This window comes from Lycorma delicatula, chromosome 3 (genome assembly GCF_047948215.1).
Source record: "Lycorma delicatula isolate Av1 chromosome 3, ASM4794821v1, whole genome shotgun sequence".
Lineage (NCBI taxonomy): Eukaryota > Metazoa > Arthropoda > Insecta > Hemiptera > Fulgoridae > Lycorma > Lycorma delicatula.
This window is the reverse complement of record NC_134457.1, coordinates 172,538,283-172,557,454: the sequence shown is the minus strand read 5'-3', so window position 1 is coordinate 172,557,454 and position 19,172 is coordinate 172,538,283. Positions and strand designations below refer to the sequence as shown.

The window sequence follows — 19,172 nt, the reverse complement described above, 5'->3', positions numbered from 1 at the left end:
TACACTGATGAAAATATCTGCCGAGGCATTTGTATCAGTAGCGTCCTGACAGAGGCCAAACTGATGACTGGGTTGTGTTATCAAGTTTTGAGGGTCTAAAAGACGACTCCCGGTAAAATCCATCAGGGCTAGAAACGCGAGAAGTGGTATTGCAACCGGGATCGTCACAAGGCAAGTTTCTTTTTCTACGGGGATTAATTCTAACCAGTTTGTCGTTATAAATAAGTCACATTGTTAAAACTGTTTTCCATTATGTTTAATTGGTATTATCCATTTTAAAACTCTAACATTAAAAATATAAGGTAGAGTAATATTATCTGGAGAAAAAATACTGGACGATATGTAACGTCTTAATAATTACAACTGCGGCAAAAAAATTTATTTGCAACTACTTACGTTTTGAAAAAAAAATCTGATGCATCAAAACAATTCCGTTTTGCAATATTCTTGCTTAATTTACCAAATAATCGTACGCATGAATAAGAAGATTTTAATTTAAGTATGTAATGGTAATAAAAGTATATAAATCTGGTCATAAACCTATAGATAAATCATAACTTAGATTAAAGTAAAACGTAATTATTAATTTATTTGTATAAAAAAATGTATGCTCAAGATATGTTTTTTAAGTTTTATAAAATTGTTCTTATTCTGAATTTTGCTTTGCTGTATTACTAAGGTTGCTTAGGGCTCAGGTTTTAATATTGCAGTTACATTACAATCTTTTTTTCTATCTTATTTACTCATAAAAAAATGTCTCTTTCTCTTTCCTTTCATAATCGTATAATATGATATTTCACTGAACTGGAATATTATTTCTTTTATTACACACTATTTTTTTTACTAAATATATATATATATATATATATATATATGAAGTCTGTGACAAAAAATTGCATTGTTACTTCAACACAGGTAGATAGTTGGAATCTTATCCGTGGTTTATAAACCACTAAGTTTCTGTATATTGTTGTGATCAAAGAAATCCAATTGATGCTGTCCATTTACTATAATCCCAACTTTTTTTCATTCGTGGTTTATATGTAAGAGAAACTGTCATAATATATATATATATTTATTTATTTATTAACAAAGCTTCACCTCATAAATATCACGATAAATTTGTAAAAAAAATGAATATTAAAAAATTTATTTGATTTTAAATAATTAAAAAAGGGTACACCAAAAATAGTAATCATACACGTATTGCTGTAGCTTATTAATTTAATATAAATCATATAAATTTGCATCAGTGTCGTGTCAGAGATTAATTGATTCATTTATGTTCGTGTATGCTAATCTTACTGACGTTTAGGATAAACTAATCATAAATTTAATCAACGGAACGATTATTAATCTTTGACAAGGGAAGAAACAAATAGCATACGTCTAATTCATTTCTGATTGTTTTTAATTAAAATAAAAATGAAAATCCAAGAATGAAATTGACAATAAACAGAGAAAATGATAAATAGTGTTGTGTTTTTAATTATTATGAAGTTAATTTGAATTTCCAATAACCAGGTTCTGAATTTTAATAATAATTTACGAAAGATATTGCTGTATCCTCAAATTATCTTGTTATTTGAATCGGATCAGTATTTTTGAACATAACATCCGGTACATAAATCTTTTATTTTGGTGGCTGTTAAAAATGTGTTAACTTCTTAAAATAACTTGAGCTTTTTAAGGTTATACAATTGTGTTTTTATGCGTATGTTATGATCACGTTGTATGACAGTTTGACAGTTTATTTCTATTTCTATTTAAAACAAGGAAATACAGCTTTAAAGACTATGTTACAAAATTAATTACACATATAATTTTCAACATACGTTTCTAGAACGATATTCTTTAAATAAACATATTAAATTAAGTTATTAAATAACCTTTAAAAATATTAAATTAACTTAAGATTTTATTCAGTAACTTCTCATTTTTTTTATTTTATATCTGGTTATTTTTTTCTGATGTCAGTCAGATAATTGGTAAGATACTATCATCACAATTATAATCTGCGTAATTTTTTAGCCTCATATATTTATTGTACCCAACATTCGTAATTATCAGTTATTTACTTGTCTTCCTGGTTTTACCTTTTAAACATTTTCCAAATAACTAAACAAATAAATAAATAATGTCTTAGTACACGGCCAACCTATTTATTCTTGAATTTTATCGATTCCAATATAACTTAGAATTTATTATCGATTAAATTTAAGAATTTTTTTTCATTTTATAACTTTACAATTTTATCGACTCATCTATTTTTTCACAGCCTCCTGTTAGACCATATATTTTAAAGGTTTATATTATTTCCTTTTTCCTTTTTCTACTATACATGTTTCACTACCAGAATTCACTACACTTCAAAAAATATTTAAATAAATGTCTTTCTTATTCTTAGATTCATGCACTACTCTCAGACTTATTTTTTGCCTAAAAGTTCTCGTTGTGCCAATCTGCTTTTATGTCTGCTTTTATAATTTTACTATATACGGTGTTTATAAAAACCGTTTCAAGAATTCAGGAGATGGGCCCCCAAATCGATATAAACATATGTCCGGAAACGCTCAGTTTACCGGCTATCCGCCGTTTTGTATTTTTAACATAAAAATGTATTTCTCAGAAATGGTTAATAATATCGAGCTGAAATTTCTTATACTACTAGGGTACCTATAGGTTTATTTGTATAAAAATAATTAATCTGATCTCCCTATCCATTTCAAAATTGTGGCCATGCTAATATCTTTACTGCTAATATCTTTCAAACCGCTAGTTTATTTACATTTTATGTTATTACAAAAAATGTTTTATTACAAAGAAAATGACATCTATTTATTCAAATCCGTTCATAAATAACAAAAGTAAAAATTCTTGGAGTGAGTCATTCTAGATTAAAAAACTATTTTTTATTTCCTCCCATAACATCAATTAACTCGATATGATCTCAATTGGAAAAGTATTACTCATGATATCATGTAATAAATTATAATAATTTAAATAATACTGAAAATATTACGATAAAATAAAATATTATTGAAATAATGAAAATATTATAATAATAAATAATATTAGTATTGAAAAATAGTTTGCATTAAAACAAATGTAATTAACAAGTCATTACTGTAAATGTAAATAAAAACTAATAGTTTGTCTCCAGTTTGTCTTTTGCTACTGACCCCGAGTGAATACATCGATATGTACTGTACAAGTTAATTAATTTTTTTTTACCGTTATCTTATTAACTTGGTAGACAATGTGAATCGTATTTATACTAACTTAGAAATGGCTGATATGCATTTAATGTACGGTCTCGCACGTTGCAACCTCCTTGAGGCGAGATGGCTGTATTAGGAATCCATTCCCGATCGAGTGTTACCTTCTCATACAATGTTTTCATCCAATCACAGACGGCTCAGACACACAGAAAGTTTAAAAACTGAAAAACGTGGTAAGTCAGGACGACCACTTTCATCCGAATTTGAGGAGGATGTGTAAAGTGAAATATCTGAAAAAAATACTAGAGAACTGGCCTTGGAGTTCAATATTAATATATTAACAGTTTGGAAGGTTTGCATGAGCAGCAACTCCAAGCATATCACTCACTATAAACGAGTACAAGCTACTTTACTTTGAGATTATATTCACCGTAATCGGTTATGACAATGGCTTATTCGAAAATGCACTAATCCAAATTTTTTTAATGATATTTTCTTTACCGATGAAGCCAGATATACAAGATCGGCTATTCTTAACAACCATTTATTTATTTAGCGTATGGCACCAAGACACAATACCAGTTAGTCAAAAATTACAAATAAACATTTAACAAATTAATTTAAGTTATTGATTCTGGAGTCGCCATCAGGAAATCTTCAGGAGTCCCTTCTAGCTGGAAATCTTCAGGAAATCTTCAAGCTGTCCTAGGGCAAAATTCTTTGATGTGTTTAACAGTTTTATTTTCACCACACTCGCAAAGGGGCGTCGGTGTTTTACCCCATTTATACAGAAAATAGACGCACCCACCATGCTGAGTTCGTATTCTGTTTAACAACCATAATTCGCACATATGGTCAATTAAAAACCCTTATGCCATTTCAGAGAACCGTAACCAATATCAGTTTCTGTAAATCGTATGGACTGGTATTCTGGGTGACTATTTATTCTGTTTTTTTTTAACTGAAACGCTCAATGATGAATGTTGTTTACATTTTTTGACGGCTGATCTTCCACTTTCACTCGAAGATTTGCCACTAAACACATGCAAAAAAAATGCTCATGCTAGTTGGGGCTCCGGCTAATTAAAAATTACAAGTTTGAGATCACCTAAATGAAGCGCATCCAAACAGATGGATTAGTCGAAAAGGCCCAGTATCATGACCTGCAAGGTTTCCAGATCTCAATCCGACGTTTTCTTATGGGGGCCATTTTAAGACACTTGTATACGACATTCCCATGAAAATCGTAAAATATTGCGTCCAAGAATTCTAAATGGGACTGAGAAGATTCGTCAATACCTGGCATCTTTGTAAAAATCCGACAGTCAATGAAAAAACACCTAGATGCATGCAATTTCAGTGAGGAATACCTTTTTGAACCGCTACTGTAATATCTTTTATTAATGATTTATTATCTGATACGATAATCTACTGTTGTTAAATAAATTTTAATTTAAAAAAAAATTTGTTTAATAATCAATGTCTGTTCATTTAACGAAAAACGTGTAATGCAAATTATTTTCCAGTATTAATATTCTTTATTATTATAATATTTTTATGGTTGCAATAATATTTTATTTCATTGAAATATTTTCAGTATTATTTAAATTATTATAATTTATTACACGATATCATAAATAACATGATTCCAGTAAAGATCGTGTCGAGTTATTTAATTTTATTCGGGAGGAATTGAAAACTGGCTTTTTTTAATCTGCAGTAAATCACTTGAAGAATTTTTGCCATAACCTCGTTATTTATAACGGTTTTGAATAAATAAGGTATCATTTTCTTTGTCATAAAACGTTTAATAATTTTTATTATAACGTAACATTAAAATAAACTAGCTGTTTAAAGATATGAACAGTTAAAAAGTTATGCTCGATAAGCTATTAAAGCTATTTCAGCTCAATATGATTAACCATTCCTGAGAAATAATTTTTTTATTTTAAAAATAGAAAATGACGGAAAGCCGGTAAACTAAGCGTTTTCGGACATACGTTTATAAAAAGGTTTTTCTTTATTTTGATGTGGAGGACCATTCCCTAAATTCTTAAAATTGTTTTTATAAACATCATATAAATAAAATAATTTGTAACTTCTGATTTATTGTACTCATTTGTTTTAATACATAATTCCTCATTTATCTTTTAGTCCTATTATATTAGATTTTATTTAGTCTTATTTAATTTTTAATTTATCTTCCAGCAATAAATCCAGCCATTAGTATTTCTTCAGATTCATTTTTGATTTATGACAAAAAAAAATGCCCGTTATCAGCTAATCTTAAACATTTTTATTTTCTTTCCTTGGATGGTTACTCCACTCACAAAATATTACTTCAGTTCTTGGATCATTTCTTCTATGAATAAATTGAAAAGTAACTATTGACTAAGTAGTTTCTTATCTCGCTCGTTTATAAATCACTTTCCCCTTTTTTCTTCATTTTTTTATTTTTTAATTACCATCTGACTCTATTTGAAAGTATACGACTTTCAAAAGAGGTTTTAATGTAACTAAGTTCAAAAGTAAGTATTGTCTATATGGAGATCGACTAGCAGTGATTTTCTCCCCTTTTATTAAATTTAACGGTCATACAACAGCGGATAAATATAACAATTAAGATCCAAGTAATTCAACTATTCCACACATATTTCAACATGAGTCGAGCACTGTCACAGAATAACATCTGATTCTAATTACTAATCCAAGCAGAAAGTTGAACGAGTTACTAGTAATAGTATTGAGAGAATAAATTCTTACTAAAAAAGTTATTCAAGCAGCTTTCTTTGCGATAAATACTTGTTATCCTGTAATTAAATGACTACCAAATTCGGGCAGATGATAAACTTCGCCCCGATTGGTACAAGCGTGACGATCACTGTGGCAGATAATTATTCGATTTTATCGAAAACGTTTAAAATAGTAATTATTCAAATTAATCATTTCTTTTGAATTTAATTATCTTTATAAAAATGGGAAATTTATTCAAATCATACTTATCTAACAACTTCTATAACGATTTCATTAAAAATATTTTGGAGTTGTAGAGGTTATGTAATACTGTTATGTAAGACACGATTCATCTAAATAAACAAAATAATGACTAAAAATAATTTTCTTAAATAATTTAATTTTTCTTAACCCTTTCAAAAATATTTACAGGAATTTAGTTTCTTGTAAATTATTCATTACACAGAAGAAAAATGTTTAAGTTTAAAAGTAAAATATCTTCACATTTATTTTTATAGCAGATAGATAACAATTTTATAATAAAAGTAAAGAACATTTAAATCAGTATTTAAATTTATTTTATATTAATTTTCTTTATTACAAATGTTAGCAAATTTGAGGGCGTATTAGAAACAATGCTTACTCTTTATTTTATTTTATTGTCGGTAACCTACTATAAGTGACTTTTAAGTTTCAAACTTAACAACAAGGAGATCTTACTTTGAATTAATTTACTTTCTTGATCGTTAAATTACAGTGGTTTATAATAGCCTTATTATTGATCACAAAGGATTATAGTAGAAGTTAACAGTTTCTAATTATTTCACTGTTAAGTAAAAAATCTCGCTATCATAAAAGCCGACAACTGACTGTTTTCTCGTATATGGGATTTTTAAAACTTCCATGACTTTACCCTACATTTAGGTTGATAATAATAATGAAGTTTTAGGAGGCGTAACATATAGATCTGTAGTAATTCTACCCAGGTTGTTAAAAGTACATTATACAGAGTAGGGATTGGTGTACCATCTCAGGTAGTTGAGAACAGCCGACATCCGTCCTCACTCTGCGCGTCAACTAATTTTTTTACAACTTTGAGTAATATGATTTTGGGATTGAAACGTAGATGTTAAAAACAAGAGCTATTTAATATTAACTGCAAATACAGGTTAAATATCGTTAAGTGTGTTATAATTTGAAAATATGTTGTATTTCTTTGTCGTTTCCATTACTTAATTCTGGACAGTTATGACGGTAATAGTGCGTAGCCAGATTTCACTCTAATTTTCAAGGTATTTTCATTCAAATATTAAAGATAATTATTTGAAAAATTTACAGGAAAAAATTGTTTTCACATACCAAAGAGCCTTGCCTGACACTCAATAGCAGCATTCTCTTATGTAATTTCTTTTTCTAACGTCATTTTATGAAAAAGCAAATTTCTCCCTTTTTCCAACAAATTTATTTTATATGATTGATGTTTCTTTTTTTATCTACATATTCTAAATAAATTAAATTAAAAAGTTATAATAATAAAATTATTTTATTCAAAATTTAAAAAATAAAATACCATTCACTTCTTATTTAAATTTTGACTTTTTCAAATTTATACCCAATTAAAGGGTTAATTATTACTGATAGTGCTAATTCTTTATCAGTTTTCCTTCTTCAATAAATCTAAATTTTAATAAGATGGGGAATTAATTATTTTTTTTTAGTTTCATTTTCCATAATCTTCTTTCGATTTTAATGATCATATTAAATTAGTTTTCATTAATTTAGTCAAATAAACTTTTTGAAGTTTCATATATTTATACCTAAAAGACTGACTGACTGGCTGATTCATCAACGCCCAGCAAAAACTACTGAATATAAATTGATGAAAATTTGTATTCCTGTTCTTTTTACAATGTAAGTGCACTAAGAAAAGATTTTTTGAAATTCCGAGTTTAAAGGGATAAAATGGATTTTGAATTTTTTGAAACCACTATTTTTTCAATTTCTCCGTAACAAATCAAGATATCAACTTGATTTTTGAAGTGTGTAATTTTCATGTAAATGTCTGAAATCTAATATCTAGATTTTCTGAAATTCGGCCTTAAAAGGGGTGAAGAGACGTAAAAAAAATTGAACAATGATTGAAAATTTTCTTCATTTCAAACTGTACTAAAGGTGATATTCACTTGATTGGAGTTCCTCAAATAAATATTTAAAAACCATTTCGGTGTTTTTTTTTTTAATTTCGATTTTTTAAGGAGTGTGACGGAGTACGGCGCGACAACTCAAGAACACAACCACTGTTACTGTATGTGAAATGCGACTGGCTGCACCTGCTTCCGGTTATTTGACTAAAAAACATAAAATAAAACCAATAAAAAAATAAAAAAAAAGAGTAACAAAGTACGGTCACCTCCTAGTCGTGTTTGTCGGCTTAGAACCGGGTAAAACACATTTTACCCGTACTTCTTACGAGTAACCAGTTATAACTAATATTTTTAAGGTGGGAACCGATTATAGTGAAAACTACATTCTTACAACACTCAAAGTTTAGTCGGTCATGGCTCAAACGAGCCATGACCGACTAAACATACCCTTACCGCTACGGGAAACACAAGTAACCATATAGCGAGGGTGAAGCCGCAAGGAGGATGCTAAAAATTATGATTAATAAGTCTCAAGGTAATAGTTGAAGTTGACAGATATTGACTTATGTACAGGCAATTTGTCATCAAAATAGTCTGTATTTGAAAATCCTTACCTACCGATTGATCTTTTGTCCATGCGTTAGGGGTGATGAGGGAAGCTTAACTCCAGATTTTTAACATCCCCTCCCATAGATTTTTGATAAACTCAAAAATTTTTGAAATGCGTTTTTCTCTGAATCTGTGCATTTTAGAGAAACGTTTTACAAACAAAAAATGTAGAGGACATTCTCCTCTACAATTAATGTTTTTTGAAGTTATGCCGTATAATTTAAAATTGAAATACTAGGTGGCGTTGAAGTTGTAAAAAACGTGTTTTTTCGGTTTTTTCACCGGAAAAAATTGTTTTTCGTCTGTATTGCATTTGGAAAAGTTGTTAATCTCAACTTTTATTCAAACAATTTTCTAGTACGACTTAGCATTCCGGAGTTATAGCGGTACAATGGCAACGCAGCGGTCCTATTGTTACTGTAGTCGGGGAGATCGGCATTGTTCAGCGACTAGACCGATTTCGAAAACGTGCCCAATTCACAGGTCAATAATCTTAATAGTAACATTTTCACACTTTCACAAGCTACAGCTTCAAAACGGTAAGTCGTACAAGAAAATTGTTTGAATAAAAGTTGTCTGTTTTTTGAGGTTAATAACGCATTTCAAAAACTTTTTTAGTTTTTCAAAAATCTATGGGAGGGGATGTTAAAAATCTGGAGTTAAGCTTCCCTCATCACCCCTAACATATGGAAAAAACATCAATCGGTAGGTAAGGATTTTCAAATAAAAATACAAATTACATGAGAGGTCTTCTCTCACGGACAATTTTATGTGGTTTACTCTAGAGTAAGTTCATGCAGTAGCTTATTCATTCTAGCACCACAAAAAAAACCAACATTTTCATTAAATGCTGTGATGGGAATTTAATGAAAATCTAAACATAATATTCTTGATCAAATAATTTCTATTTACAAATAAATAAATTACCTATTAAAAAAATATTGTGGGTGAAGCCGCATTTATATCGCAGGAGTCGCAACGAAAGAACGCTAATCATATACTCGTGTTTAAAATGATTTGATTGGTTGATTGATTGGTTGGTTGATTCTTTGGTTGTCTAATTTTTAAATGAAAAATTATTATTTTTCATTAAAAATTTCATTATTATTTTTAAATCGGATAGGTTTGTTGAATTATTATAATTTTTCTTTTAAATTAAGATCAAAGCTTTAATTTTAAATATCACTAATTTGTTTTTTCTGTGCTACTTCGATGTAAATTTCTTCATAAAATTTTATCTTATAAAATTATTTAATGCATTTTAATTTCAAATAAATATTATTTTTTATAAAAAAAAAAAAAAGGTTTAATTTTAAATACAAATTTAAGAAGATCTGTACTAAACGGTTATTGAACCAAAATGGAAAAGAAGATTACGCTCATAAATCTTAAAACTAGGTGGCCTTTTCAGTTGTTATAGTCACATCAGTAGACAGTGAGAAAAATACACATATAAAATAAATAAATGAAAATGTAAGAAGTAATAATGAAAAATATTAATTTATAAGTAAACAATACTTACGAAAAATTGAAATGCCCTTCTAGTTTTAAATTTCAAGTTAAATGTTTTTATGAACACTTTTTCAGCATAATCTTATTACCCAATTTAGAAAAAAAAATTTTACTTTAGATTATGTCAAAACCAGTTATCCTGGAAAGGGAAGCACGAAAATGAAGTAAACATTTAAGTGACCCATTATTAAAGATATTAAATGATATGATAGTTAAAGTTCTAGATTCCTATCAAGATGGAATCAGGGACTAACTAATTAGAAATTAATATAACGTAATAGACCAGATAAGTATATGTGTGTCTGTGTACAGTATTGAACTGACAACATGTTTGTAACATATAATTTTATAAACAACGAGTAATTTAATTTGGATTTGAAACAGTAGTGTAGCAAGCTACATAACCAACTACACAATTATATTTAATGAATAGTGTGAATAAGTGAAATTTAAAAAGGTATTATTATTTTACACTTCAGCGAAGTTAAATAATCATAATTACAATTACAACAAACCTAACCTGATTTTCTTTTGTTATGTTGTATGTGTGAATAAAAAGGAAATTGAATATGAAGAGTGAATGTATACAAATAAATAATTTAATAAAATGAAAGTTTTCCCTTACTCATGAGAAAAATTCCTTAAAAATATTTATGTTGACTACTAGATATTAGTTTTAATGATGAATAATAAAATAGAAGTATGCGTTGTTGAACTGAGAATATTATTATTTCTATACTAGTCGTAGCTCTGTCTAGCCGCGGAACTCCATCTCCTGAACCCCCGATGTATTCGTTATCCTCATGGTTGTGAGAATAATACTGATAAAGAACAATAAAGCCTGAAAAGCTCTTTCCTCCATTTACGTAACCGCAGTAGCTCTAGAATGACATCAGTATGAATTCATGAGCAATTTAACTGCAACTCGCGTTGCAAATTTATTGCAGCTCGAGTCTGGGAGTCTGGGTATCCGCTGTTGATCAGCTGCTAATCGAGAATCACGCACTTAAGCTGTTCTAGAAGATTCTACTCCGATTCTTTTAGCAGACTGAATAATACTGAAGGTTACATCTCTTTCTTGAAGGCGTACTTTTTTAACTTTTGACAAGTCAATATCGACAGCTAAAATAAACAATAAACTCCTCTAAAACTTCGTTAAATATGGCAATTTAAGCTAATTACAGCAATAATTACTTAACAATAAGTTAATCGAATATTAAATATTTTACAGATTAGGTTAGATGATTAGTATATAGATTTGAACTCAGGGAAAATTTTCTGTTACCATAGTAACACAAATATAATGAAGTAAAACAAATAATTTTTTCTTTAATTAATTTCTTAACCCTCATTAGGAATACCGTAAAAATTCTAATTAGAGATACTGACCAAGCCCCTCTGATATAAAGTTACAAAACGTTATTAAAATTTGTCTACTAGTTTTTGCGTCATGCACGCACAGGGACGAAACTAGTTATTATTTTATTATATGTAATAGATTTTTAGAATTGATTCAGAATATTAATTTATTCAGATAAATTTAGGGATGGTATTATATCATTAGACTAGCTCAAAGAAGGTTATTTAGCCAGAAGGATTGACTGTACTCTCAAGAGACTTTAGGTCATGTGATAAGCTGATGGGAGGCATAACTTTGTCTTTGCTGGAGATTTTAGGTAAACTTTGTCAGTGCGAGCAAAGCCGCAATAGGGAATGCTAGTAACAAATAATTGAAATTTATTATTATTTTAAGATGGATTATATTTTACTTAATCTATACATTTTTTAAATGTATAAATAATAATAAAAAATTATAACAATTAATAACGATAATCCATGTCTGGATTCAAGTACCGTCTGTTATATCACACAACTTTACCTCCTTCCACTACTTGATAAAGCTTTTAAAAGCTGTAGTAAATAAAAAAATAAATAAACCAACGGAAATATTTTGACGGAATTTCTTGTATACAAATATAGACAATGTAAATCATTACTATAAATCGCTACTAATGAATAATGTATGGAAATTAATGAACTTGAAGTTTCTTAAAAATCGCTATTCACATAAAAATACAACAAATTAAAATTTTGGTACAATCTTAAAATATATTTTTAAGTAATTTTTAATTAATTTATGCAAAATGAATTTTTTTTCTAAATTTAACTTAAAAAAAAAAAAATTATTACAAGGAGGCGTGCCAATTTTCCTACCTTATACTTTATGTGTCTGGTAGGAAACCGTTATTGAATGAAATAATATTCAATCAAATAATTGTTAAAATCGTAAAACATGCTTCAATCAAATAATTGTTAAAATCGTAAAACATGCTTGAAAAAATTCTTATCTGGACACCACATGACTTCCTTGTGCCTATTTAATTACATTTCTTTTTTTTTTTTAATGAAAAGTACATAAAATTTTATTTCATTAATAACTTCTGATATTTTTTCATTTTTATTTTATTGTTATTATTGAATTATTATTTATCATATTTTTTTTACAATCAGAGATTAATAATTATCAATAAATCAATAAATTTAGATTAAAAAAAGGAGAGGAAGTTTCATTCGAACCAAAGTGCCTTCCCCTTGTAAGTTCCAAATATTTCATTAATTAAAATTACATTTGGCTATAACTCTGGAACCAATGAAGATAAGTACACTTATGACAAATACTGCAGTTAAGAAAAAGTCCAAAATCCAACTTTTTGGGATTTTTTGGACAATTTTCAATTTTTTTGGGTTTTTTGGACGCCGAAACGAATCAAAATGGATATTTTCGTTGAAATCTGAAAACCCAAATTTTTCATGATCACAATACTTCCTTTACTTCGTACAAGGAGGTAAAAAGAAAAAAACAATTCTATTTTATTTCTTTTATTTAAACTTTCACTTCTTTATGAAATATTTTTCTAAAAAATAAGAAAGATTCTGCCTCTCCTGACTTCCTTATATATATGAAAATAATGAATTAATTTGTAATTTCCCTAATTTGTACAAAGCTTTACAGATTTGTTTTACTCTGCCTATTTCTAACGCAACAGGAGAACGATGTTTTTCCACTCTAAAAAGAACTAAAAAACATTTTGCGGAAAAGGCTGAAATAAGAACAGCTTTTAGCCTTACCTATTTAAACAACTGAAAATGAGATGTGATCAATAACTTAGAATTTTATAAGATAATTAATGAATTTGTGGAAGCCAAAGCCCGCAGAAAAACATTTTAACTTGCATTTATTTTATATATTAATATTTTCAAACGCTTTTAGAAGCGTTAGAAAAATAATTTTCTCGTTAATTAATAACAAAAACGTTATGAAGAGTTTTCTTTTTCATTATTTTAATTGGAAAAATACAGACGCAAGGCGCGGTTCCAAGAAGAGAGAAAAAAGTGAAATAAAGAGAGAGGGGGAAGAAAGCACGTTTTATAATTATTACAGAGACATGGCATCGGGGCAGCAAAAATGCTGTTTCTAACGGCGGCAAACTACCTAAATATGGCTCTCGCTAAGATTACTATGCGTACCAAAAAATAATAGATAAATAAAAAATAACAAAAAAGTATTAGCCTCACAAACATTTAATTTAAATATAGTCTTTAAAAACAAAAATATTAGAAATTAAAAAACACGACTGCCAAAAAAAAATACATTGCTCTTTGATATAGGATAATTAAAGAGCGTGCGGTTGACAGTTTTGTATATATTTTTATACAGAATAATTTTTTTTTCAATTTTTTAAAATTATTTAAATATATATATATATATATATCCGATCAACCCAAGTACCGAATTAATAAAATAAAATAGGATGCCCCACTTACCTTATTCCATAACCCCAAGCAAGAGCGCTTTCGCGACTCCATCAGCTGCTCTATATAATTTTTCAAATCGTTCGTCTCAGATTATACATTAAAATTGAAAATCCTGTACTGTACACGAGATTTAAAATTTAAAATTGTTAAAAGATCCTTTGCCAATTAAATCAAAACAGAAATAAAACTAAAATTGTTTAAATTCAAAAATTTTAAATTGTAAATTAAAATTAAAATTAAAAATTTCATACATATAAAAATATGAAAGTCATTAAATAAAATTATGGTAAATTAAAAGTCTAAATTAAAATCAATAATAAAAACAAAATAGAAATCCTTATAGACTAGCTAGCCAAATATATTATATTATTATAACATTTTTTTTTTTAATTTTAATTTACAATTTAAAATTTTTGAATTTAAAAAAATTTAGTTTTATTACTGTTTTGATTTAATTGGAAAAGGATCTTTTAACAATTTTAAATCTCATGTATAGTATAGAGTTTTTAATTTTAATTTTAATGTGTAATTTGGGATGAAAAGTGTCATCCTATTTTATTTTATTTTATTAATTCTGTACTGATCAAATTCATATAATACGTATAGTGCAGAGGAATATGATTCCTGAAAGGAATGATATTAGAATATATATATATAGTTTACTCCCGGTAATGTAAGGATTCCAACATAGGGTCAAACATGTAAATCGGTTCAGCCATTGAGGTGCTACGGTGGACCAAACATACAAACATATGTATACCATGAATACATTACACTCCTTTTTGGGTAGTCATGTAAAAATACCTTTCAAAGTTGACTTCTATCATTGTGCCACTGGCGACATAATATCCTCACCAGTCTAGGTTTTAAAGGAGATCACCCCCTTCTGATGTAAAAAGTTGTTTTACTAACACTCTACATAAAATATTATGTAACATGTTTATTTCTCAACTGATTTAGCTTTGATGATCCAAAAAAAAATTTAATATATTTTTATTTAAGGAGCGTGAAAAGGAAGAATATACCCAAATATAATTATAGGGTAGTAATAAATGAATAGAAGTGATTAATTTAAGTAATTATACTTAGGGGGCCTCATATTGTCCCGTGTAAATTCACATATGTGTTTCTCTACTTTATTTTTTGCAACTGTTCAGTATGTAAAAATAATTCTTATTATTTAATTTTTTTTTATTTTTATTTAATTTTGGATTATCCGGTCAGCATATTAAGAATATGGATACAGTAATAGTAACATTAATTTTTTTTCTTTGCAGGTGGTTCATATTTAATAACATGCAAACCAAAAAGTTTTAATTTACATATTTTTTTTTGATATTACATACATGTTGTATATTTGAAGCTAAAGAAGAACTCTAAACCAAAATTATATTGTACGGTTATATATGTATAGTTTTCTAGCAGTTTTTTTTAACTGCGAGATGATAATAAGTAGTCAAACAAGTTTTATATTGAATCATTTCTTTTTTTTGTTATTATAGTTGGTATTGAGTATATAATCAAAACAAACTAGTATGTTTTATAGTAAGGGATTAATGATAATAAATCTTTACGTAGCAATATTTATTGATATAGTATGCAAAGATAAGTAACATATTTCATTCTTAATACCATTCTTAAAGGAATTTATAATCAATGCTGTTGAATTTATGATCATGAGCTTTCCTTCTAGCTTCTAATAATTAATTCATATATTTGTTCTTAATAATCAGACATGATATTTCACAATTAAAAATCTTTTCTTTGTGATTTTATGCAAATCTATATTGTAATAGTTTTGAGTATGAATCGATCTATTGATACATAAAACTTGTAAAACATACTTCATTGATTTTATAGCTCTATTACTCAATAATTAGTAGATAGAATCTATAAATTTCACTTAAAAATTCAATTTTCATGATAAGATTAATATTTTTATTCAAAATTAATACTGTTTTATGTTGATTTAAACAAATCTTTTGTGTTTAAAATTGTTTGTTTATTCCATGTTATTGCAATATATGGAATAAATAATTAGAGTGAGATTTCATAAATAATTAAATAACTATATTTTGTTCCTGATTGTATTCGTGAATCTCTCATTTTTAAATTATAACCTACAAATTTACCAGTTAGTGTACATTTATCAAAACTATGTTTTTAATCTAAAGTAAGAGTAGCATTAATCAGATGTAGTGAGTTGATAGAACATAAAATTTTGCAGTTCAAATTTAAGCAACAAAGGATTGTCATGCATCCATTCCCCATTAAACATCTTCTTATCTGTTATAATAAATTTATTAACTTAATGTCCCGTCTAAGTCAACTATACAGTCATTTTGATAAAATTTAATTCCCTAATAAATTAAATACTGAAAAATTGTCATAATCGGTATATAAAATTATTTATATTTTTATTTATTTGTATTTTAGAATAAGTAGAATCTCAAAATTAAATAGTTTTGGAAGAAGCTGAGTTTTTGGCAATCTGTTCCATTGCATGAATTAACTATCAAGTGTGTAAATACGAAACCGGATTTTGCTCATAGATAGCCCTAGCTGTCAATGTAGTTACCATCAAACCGCAACATTGGTGCCATTTTCTTTCTTTGACAGCTGACAAAGATTTTCAACTCACAGCAATACAAGTTTCATACAACAGCATAATTTTAATAGCATTGAACATGTCAAGTTTTGTACCTACAAACTACGATTTGTGGACAGCATTGATTTTCTGTTATCATTTAAAGAAAACTGCTCCAAAATCACATGGACTGCTTGTCAAAGCTTATGGTGAGCATGCTCTAGGTAAATCGTGCTTTGAGCGGTCTAAAAAATTCAAAAGTGATGATTTTGATGTGAGAAATAAAGAACATGGAAGACCACCAAAAAAGTTTGAAGACAGCAAATTCCAAGTATTGTTGGATGAGGATAATGCTCAAATGCAACAACTCACTGATCAATTAAATGTAACACGAGGAGTCATCTCCATATGTTTGAAAGCTATGGGAAAGATCCAGAAGATGGGAAAATGGGTTCCACATGAACTGAATGAAAGACAGCAAAAAAACTGAAAAACCTCTTGCGAAATGTTGCTCGCCAGGTACAAAAGAAAGCCATTTCTCCATCAAATTGTGACAGGTGATGAAAAGTGGATATATTTTGAGAATCCTCAGCATAAAAGATCATGGGTAACTCCAGGCAAACCATCGATATCGACTGCAAGGCCAAATCCTTATGGAAAGAAGAAATTGCTCTGTGTTTGGTGAGATCAGAAAGGTGTGATCTATTATGAGCTGCTAAAACCTGATGAAACTGTTAATACTGAATGCTACTGACAACAAATGATTGATTTGAATCAAGCATTGCATGAAAAATGACCAGAATATCAAAAAAGGCAACACAAAGTGATTTTGCTTCATGATAATGCATCATCACCCAGAGCAAAACCGATCAAGAAAACTATTGAGGCATTCCGTTGGGAAATACTTTCGCATGCGGTTTACTCACCAGACTTGGTTCCATCCAACTACTATTTATTTGCATCGATGGGACACACACTTGCTGAGCAGCTCTTCACTTCTTATGAAAATGTACAAAAATGGCTCGTTGACTGGTTTGCCTAAAAAGAACAACAGTTTTTTGGCATGGCCAAAATTTATCATTTTCAAATAATAAAATTCCGCTTTCATGTTTACACACCTGGTGGTATGAAAAGAATTTTTTTTAAAGTTGAGGGGTCCATGTTTACATGATCAGTTTAGCCAATAGGCTTTTATTGTAGTCATTAGACAAGAATAAGAGCTAGTCCATAAGCAGCCTGTTAACAGATTGATATGGATGAACTAGATCTTCAAATTCCACCATCCTTAGCATGGAGAACCTAGCTAAATGGTCTACATAAGAACTAATGGTGGGAAAAAAGAGATTGCAGATAAGGAAAAGGGGGAATGAGGAATAAATCAGGATAGGTCAGAGTATTTTACATTCTATCCTAGGAACCATAGGGTGGTACCTGTTTTATTTATAATTAATTTGGTTAAAGGATCACTTTTATAATTCTGTGCTTCTGAAGAAATAATCTGATGATATAAAACAAATTTACAAATACAACTTGCTCTAAAAGCTTAGTTAATAAGCAATTGAGTGACACAACAATATTCTTAGAGTCAGTTTCACTTTTTTCTTATCAGTGTGCTCAACTCATTGAAAAGGCAATTAGGAAATTACTTCATTTTTCATTTCCCTAAATATGACAGGAGTAGGAGGATTTTAGTGAGATTCGCTATACCATTTTGTATGACTTATGTCTCGCATTAAGTCATCTATAACTGCTTATTTATAGCATGTAATTACCAGTAAACTGAGAGGTTTAATACAATAATGTTATTTTTTTAGTTGCCATGTTATAATACACAATTGTACCAAATTTTGGTAATTAATATCGTTTAGGTTTAATGTTTTATAACTGAGAAGTTTTGTGTTGTTTATAATTATAAACATTTTTTTTCTTTTTTTCTTTACAGAATGCCCTTTGGCACCATTTGTCTCAGGAACAACACACCAAAAAATACCCTATGTATTTCTTCCACTGAAAGGTCAGATTGTTTACCCCAGCGCAGAAATTTCATTTACCGGTAAGGAATATTTTTTAATGTACCTTTGTTCTTATTTTATGTTATCCTTAACTTAAATAATAAAAAAAATTTATTATTTAGGTATAATATTTAACTTTATCTTGTCCACAGTACTGAAAATATGCTATAAAGATATGTTGATAAAACTCAAGTAGAATTTTAAATATCTCTAGATCAGGCAAATTCTGGCATGAATCAGAGTCACTATTGTCTATAAACATTCCTTGCACCAGCTTTCAAAAAATGTTAATCTGCATGTAACTTGTTTAAAGAAAATTAACAATCCTGAGGGAAAGATTTTACATAAAAATAAATAAAATGAAAAAAGATAATTAAGAACAAGCAAAACAGTGATCAGAATACCAAAGAATAATTTGACTAGATGGAAAAAGATTGACCCAAGTAAGGGCAATTTAGAAACTTTGGTGGCTGAATTTTTGTTTAATGTATGAAAGATATTGCTCTTGGGTCACTTAGTCCAAAGAACCATTCAGTAA

General features: G+C 28.4%; 1 protein-coding gene across 1 annotated transcript in view; it reads left to right on the top strand.

The window, feature by feature from the left end:
- sha (shavenoid) overlaps positions 1-19,172 on the top strand; it is a 190,350-nt gene that overhangs the window by 148,350 nt on the left and 22,828 nt on the right. Inside the window, exon 3 of the mRNA XM_075359035.1 lies at positions 18,565-18,675. Coding sequence (XP_075215150.1) covers positions 18,565-18,675 — 111 coding nt within the window. The remainder of the gene's footprint in view (positions 1-18,564; positions 18,676-19,172) is intronic.